This window comes from Sphaeramia orbicularis, chromosome 6, assembly GCF_902148855.1.
Source record: "Sphaeramia orbicularis chromosome 6, fSphaOr1.1, whole genome shotgun sequence".
Lineage (NCBI taxonomy): Eukaryota > Metazoa > Chordata > Actinopteri > Kurtiformes > Apogonidae > Sphaeramia > Sphaeramia orbicularis.
Window position 1 is genome coordinate 40,237,039 of NC_043962.1, and position 7,169 is coordinate 40,244,207.

General features: G+C 35.4%; 1 protein-coding gene across 1 annotated transcript in view; it reads right to left on the minus strand.

The window, feature by feature from the left end:
* LOC115421549 (sodium channel protein type 8 subunit alpha-like) overlaps nt 1–6,567 on the minus strand; it is a 48,975-nt gene extending 42,408 nt beyond the window's left edge. Inside the window, exons 1-5 of the mRNA XM_030137480.1 lie at nt 6,284–6,567; nt 5,848–6,016; nt 4,914–5,051; nt 3,456–3,574; nt 1,545–1,634 (exon numbers count right to left, since the gene is read on the minus strand). Of these exons, the coding sequence (XP_029993340.1) occupies nt 1,545–1,634; nt 3,456–3,574; nt 4,914–5,051; nt 5,848–6,016; nt 6,284–6,498 (731 nt within the window). The 5' untranslated portion in view covers nt 6,499–6,567. The remainder of the gene's footprint in view (nt 1–1,544; nt 1,635–3,455; nt 3,575–4,913; nt 5,052–5,847; nt 6,017–6,283) is intronic.
* Between the last annotated feature and the right edge of the window lie 602 nt (nt 6,568–7,169).

Below are 7,169 nucleotides of genomic sequence, written 5' to 3' on the forward strand. Positions count from 1 at the left end.
CCTCTGTTCACTAGGAGGTGTAATTGTATTTATATGTAAATGATCACTTTGAGTATAGTTAATGGTTGTATAGTATGTGCACCTGTGTTATGGATTTGTAGGTACTTTACTGCATATTGTATTATTAGTAGGGGTGTGTATTGGCAAAAATCTGGCAATACGATACAAATCACGACACTAGGATCACGACACAACATTTCACGATATATCATGATACTGTTAAAAAGGCAATTTTTTGGTTGTTTTTTTTTTTTTAATGATTATTTCCTTGAAGAATTGAATTACACCAGAAATATGCACAAATACTAAACACTTTTTTATTTGATCACAACAGGATCTAATGCTATATCACCAAATGTTCCTTTGTTAAAACTTAAATTATGTTTTACAGACATTACAGTTTAAGATCCTGTTCAAATGTTCATATTCTAGTATTTCAGAACTAACATCATAACATTATTTTTGTACAATCCCAACAAAGGAACTAAAATTATTTAATAAAAGTGTGTAAAATAATAATAAATAAAATATAAACAGAAAAGAAAAACAAAAATGAACCTCCACAATATCTGCATTTGAATAAATACCTAAAAATATTGATACAGTACTTTTTAATATCGATACAATATCGTGAAATGAAACATCGCAATATATTGCAGAACCCATATTTTCTTACACCCTTAATTATTAGTAACCAGCATTGTCATTTTCCTCATCATGGATATTTGATGGACATATGTGTAAACAAGTATATGTGTCTGACTTGTCTGTTTATGGCTTATCCATAGGAATACAAATATTTAGGATAACATTTTCTTCTACATTTGGGCCGCTTAAATATTAATTTCCTTCCAAAGTGAGGATTATGTGTTACTGCGTAGATGGCTATTACATAGAACTGATGCAATAATAATGTCACACGTCAAGCCACAAGTTTCATTTGCCAACTGTGTAATTATACCAACAGTGGTAAGTATATACTGGCTACCGGCCTCTGGGTATTTAGATGCTGCTAGCAGTTACAAGTTTACATCTTAACTTGGAATTGTTGCTCAGCTCCAACAGACAAAAACATCTGCATCAACTTCACCCAATATTATTTGATCAACACCTGTAGTTTAATTTCACTGAAAGATATGGTATGTTTGAATGTCAGCAATTTGTTTTTTGTTTTTAGTTTGCTCTCTGAGATATTTTGTGACGTGAACCTTGTGGAGAGAATACAGCCTTTGTTTAGAGGACATGCTTTACCTGTTAATTACTGAGTCACTGGGTCCTGGTTTGTGTGTAATGTGTGTGGGCTGAGAATGCCTGTTTTCTCTTTTGCTACCATTCAATACTGAATTTTACTTTTGAGATTTCTTTGAGGGTTGGTAAGTCTCATATTCCTTTAAAACTTTGAGTTGAGCTTGTCAGATGTTTTGTTTGATGGTTTGTATGAAAACCAAACAATCACAGGTACATTGTCTATATTAGTGATCAAAAACTACACATTTAAAATAACTGGAGTTAGTGTGTGTCTCTTTGACTTTGCAGGAACTCACTCTGCAGTGTAGGTCCACACTGGAGGATCTTCAAACACCATTAACACACAGTTGAACAGAAGTGCCACCAGGATTAACATGTGGAAAAAAGTGTCAGTGTTAAGGAAAAAACATCATCAGATGATCATGGATACAATACAAGACATCAGACCTTTAAAAAGCTCCTCCACCACTAGTCAAATAATAGCATTTATGTTTCTGTCTTTGTTTTTGTTCTTCTGCAGTGATTCTGACCTTGTTCAGACTGACTGGGAATCCAGATATAATTTAGAATGTGTGGACAGCAAAGAAACTGACAATAAGTACAATTTATGCAAATCAGATCTAAACTAAATCTGGATTTGGTCAGATATATGAGTGGCAGAAGTGATGAAGTCTGAAGTCTTGTTTTGTGTTGTTTTTTTCAAAGGGACAGTGCATATTAAAAAACACAAGTTTATAGCCTAGGTTAATTTAGATCTTTAGTCCCTACATAAAACAATGCAGTCCAGCGTACTCTTTCAGCAGACATTATACATTTCTACTACAGTGTACACTTTCATTTATCATTTAATTTTTTTTATGTATTTAGACAGGGACAAGCCACAATATACATTAACCTTAAAAAGGAGAGATGTAGTGTGTCAGGTTCTAGCACTAGTGCTAATTTCCACCTGTAGTCCCTGGGCAGGCTGATGTTATCATAAAAAAACAGACATTAATAAAAACTAAAACATTAAAAAACAGTAAAAAATGCATTTCTGTAACTCCATCTGTATAAAATATTCATTCACATCCAACCATTCACTCTTATCCGTCCCGCTGCAGTCCGTCACACACACTCTAAACATGTTTACATTACATTACATTATGGCTATAGGTTTGGTTTGACAGTAGCTGTTTTTTCACCATGCAGGAGAATGTGTGATAGTTTATAATTGTTAGTAGTTCTATCAGTAATGTGTTCCACTGTCGCATGGCCACACATGAGAACGCTGAATTTGCAAAGGCTGTTTTGTGTCTCGGACTCCTGCACTCGCCGCGTGCTGTTGATTGAGTAGTTTGAGATATTTTTCCAGAACTCAAAGAACACAAACATATGTACACACACACACACACACACAAATACAGAATGACTTCATATCAGATTGTGAAGGCAGGTTTGACTGTCCAGATGAACAAAATCTTTCTGAACAAAATATTTGCTTTACCAAAGGGAAGAGTAGAATAATAATAATAATAATAATAATAATAATAATAATGATAATAATAATAATAATAATAATAATAATAATAATAATAATAATAATAATAATTTGAACACATTTCATGATTTTTTTTAATGTATTTAGACAAAGTAGACTGGAAGTCATTGTTTCATGCATCCATTTTCTCATTTTCTAAACTGATTAATCCCTTGGATGCACAGATGAACAAACACTCATACCTGCAGGCAATTTTGATTGAATAATGAACATTTTGCAAATAGGTAAATAATATGCACATATTCACAGAACAAGTAATATAAATAGAGTATTTTCTTTTATATTACCTGTTTCAGTCTTCAATGTTTCTGCCTGTCTTTCTACATTTTGTTTTTTGTATTTTTGCTGCTATAAACACTGTAATTTCCCTACAGTGGGATCAATTAAGTCATATCTTATCTTATTAAGGTGTACCATCTTCAAAGAACCCACGCAGACATGGGAGAACATGCAAACCTGTCACAGTAAGACCTCAGACGGCCGGTCCTCGGATCAAACCCAGGACCATCATGCCTGCACCACCATGCCACCCCCTACTGTAAACCACTGAACACGTAATAAATCACATCTAACCACCAAATCTGCATTGATGTGTTGACACTGGATTTCAGTGGCCAACCTTCCATCTTCTGTTGTGGAGGTGGGCAGAGGACATTGTAAAGGATATGAGTGATTGAGCGTCTTGATGGCGATCCTCCTCAACAGGCTTAAAGGACTGAGCTGGAGACAGACCGACCCAGCGTCAAACCTGGAGATGATGTTTCCTTTACGCAGCACGATGAATGTCTGCAGGATCACAGACACAGGTCAGAGGTCAGGCCATTAATGTTTCAGTGTAAGTATTACATACTGTTTCCTATAAAGGTAGACTAGTTTTGTTTTTCGTTTACTTTTGTATAAGCTCAGCTTCTTCCTTTTTATTCCTATTTCTACAGATCAATAATCACCTTTGACCAGGTGCAGTGATCACATACTGAGCCCCAGTTACCCTTTATCTATCAAGAATAAATCACATTGTCACAATCCTTTCATGAGAAGAGGTAAAAATATTTTATTCCAACTTTATGGACGTTAGTCACTTTTCCAGCGGATATCTTGCAAAACTTTATCAATATTTACTAAATGTTGAAAAAACAGAGGTGCGTAATGTCGGTTTTTCCATTAAATCACAAATGTAATGATTTGTTTATTTATTATCGCGAGATGACACGAGAAGTCATTCCATAAACATGGCGAAGAATGTAAATGTGGTGTTGATTTACAGATATATTCATTATTATTATATATTACCCCTCTATCTCGTACTAAATTAAAAAATGATTGGGTTTCCTGGTGTGTCCACACATACCACAACATGTTTCTTCTTCTTCTTCGCTTGTAACGTCTGTCAACATCCAGTTTTTTAATTCACATGACTCTAGTTGCAAAAAACTGTCTTTCCATTGCAGTTTGCGTGATATACTACTTGCACTAAGCCCAAAAAACCACCTCTTGCCAGCGCAAAAATTTTTAATTGAAAAATGAGACTTTTGGTGAAATTGTCGTTTTGTAAATTTTTATGCGGAATTTATATTTTAAATCTTCCCATTCACTTATAATGGGAAAAATATGTGCAAGGGGCGAGGTTTGTTGCGCCTCGCACCACTTGTTAGAATTAGAATTTCCACCATGGCTGATTTTAACTGAATGAATATTCCATAATTTATATCCACACAAATGACACATGCAAAAAATTGGCGTTGTGAGTTTGGCCGTCCAGTTAATTCCTCCCTTTACCGGTGCTTTGTCAATTCCATGAAATATATATATATATATATATATATATATATATATATATATATATATATATATATATATATATGTATGTATGTATATATGTGTGTGTGTATATATATATATATATATATATATATATATATATATACACATATATATATATATAAAATTTACATCTGTTTTGCCATGCAATCCTTTTGTGGATCTGGCAGTGCTGAAGTGTATCCTCAAGGTGATATTAAAGTTCTATAATACATTAAAATGATCAGTGCAGAAATGTTGCACATTTTGAACTGATGATCAGTAAATTTTAAGAAAAATTCATTCAAGTGATTATGTGTGCAGAGACCTTCTTTGATTGGTAGTAGGGATCCAGATCCTCCAATGGGGTGTTGAGGAGCTCAGGGGGCGGGTCTCCATAGAAGAAGGGAAGGGTCTTCTCAGCCGCCAGTTCAGGGGCTGGTTCAAGGAGGTGTTCCTCCTCAGCCTATTGACCAGAGAGAGAGGATATGGTTGTAAAATTAATTTAAAAAAATAGAATTACATTTTTTCAAAGTAATAACATCCAATAAGAAAAATTCATCTTACTTTTTAGCATTTCATCCATACGTCACTCATAAGGGGATATTTTTTTTAATTATTTTTTGTCATTTCTTGACACATCCCTTGACACATATCTTGCTTCAGTGTTTGTAGTTATTGTGTTATTTGTACATGTATATAAGTCTTTATATACTGTTATACTGCAGGATAATGTATTCTATAGGCCAGAATCTTCTTCAGTCATATGTGGGATGTTTGTCATTCCAAGGTGCATTTTGTTATGTGTTGTTAATTCACATTTTGTTGTTTGTTTTGTCTTTCTTCACTTGTCCATACTTAAAGGTAATCGTTGTCACATGATAAACTTGCCTATTATCTCAGGATGTAACTGACAAAAACGCGATGGTAATAGAGTAATGTAATCAACCCTATAGGTCATAAATCTATTTTTCACAACAGTCCCTTTTTAGCTCTTGTTTTTATGTATTCCCTTTTCTTGATGTGCACCTGATTCCTTTATACACATTATGTACTTTTTTCAACCCAGTGAAACACCTACTATCAATCTTTTTTCCTCTGCTTAAAAGTTATATCCACCACAAATCTGTTTAGACTTTAAAGTGTTTTGGTTGACAGCCTGAAAACCTGCTAGAGGCATGAAAACCAGGTCTTTTTCATTGTATGTAGATGTTTTTGTTTAATCTACAAATTAACCCAGCATAGACAGTAGTAATTTGTACCTCATTGTTCTTCTGCCTATTCTTTTGGATGTTGTGTTGATGCTCAATCTTCTCCAGTGAGGCAGGGGTGAAGGGTCTGAACACATCGGTGCCAGCAGGAGGCAGCAGACGTGCCAGCCTGCTGTTCTCCAGAGCATCTCGTACTCCTCTGTCACCGAGTAACCGCGCCCTGTGGTGAGACGGAGCACAAGTGGCAGACCTTCAGCTCACATGTTGCATCGGTCACACTGTCTCTAAAACAAACTGAAGACCAGCCTTTAAACATGAAACATCTGATCACCAAGTTCATATGAAATATTTTTGTAAGGACAAATCAGCAACAGGTCAGTGATGGGTTTTACTGCTGGTACTAGTCTGCACATATTATTTGTTGACAATAATAAAAGTACATGCTGAATTAAAGGTAACAGGTTATTCAGTGTTGTATCAGACTTACAGCTGAGAAGGCGAAAGTTTCAGCTGGTTACTTTTCTTCACATAGTCTTGTTTCTCCTTTCTGCTTGTCCAAATCTCAAAAAACGACCTTTTCATGGCTGCAGCTTCTGTCTGACTGCCTGCTTGTTCGTTCTTGGTTCTGGTGTTTCTGGTTTCATCACTGTTTTTATGTTCATGACCCAGATCCAGAGTCTTACATCTGTGGGGTTGGGCCATAACATTCTTCAGTTGTGTTCTGTGTCAGTAACTATGTGAACCTTGTTACAACAGCAGTTCTACATGGCTCTGCTGTCTGCTTTTGTCCTTTGGGCTCAATGTTTTCTTCTGTTCTCAATCTGCAGACCATCCTGGTTCACTGCCAAAATCTAAGCCCCTCATCCCCTCTCTCTCTCTCTATTTCCGGTATATCAGCTGGCTACAGCTGTGGAGGAACTTTTTTTGAAGGAACTGGGCGGGGGCGTCCCGGAGGGTCTGCTCACTGTCTGGGGTGCAGACGTATTGCACTGGTCTGATTGGGGTGGGATTTTCTATTTCCTGGAGGTAGGAAAAATCAGTTCAGCTTTGAATAGTGTTATATATTACTGATATGGAGAAAAAAAATCATATAACATTGTATTTGGTGATAGGATACAAGGTTTAGATCACAGATGTCAAACACTCGGCCCATGAGATGAACTTTGTAAAATGCAAGTTACACTGAAAATATTAACAATCATTTTAGTTCGGTTCCACATTCAGCTCAATTCAATCTCAAGTCGGTCAGACCTGTAAAATACTGCCATAATAATCTATAAATAATGACAACTGCAAAATCTTCTCTTTATTTTAGTGTAGAAGTAAAATTACATGAAAATGTTTACATTTATAAACTATCTTTTCACAAAAAT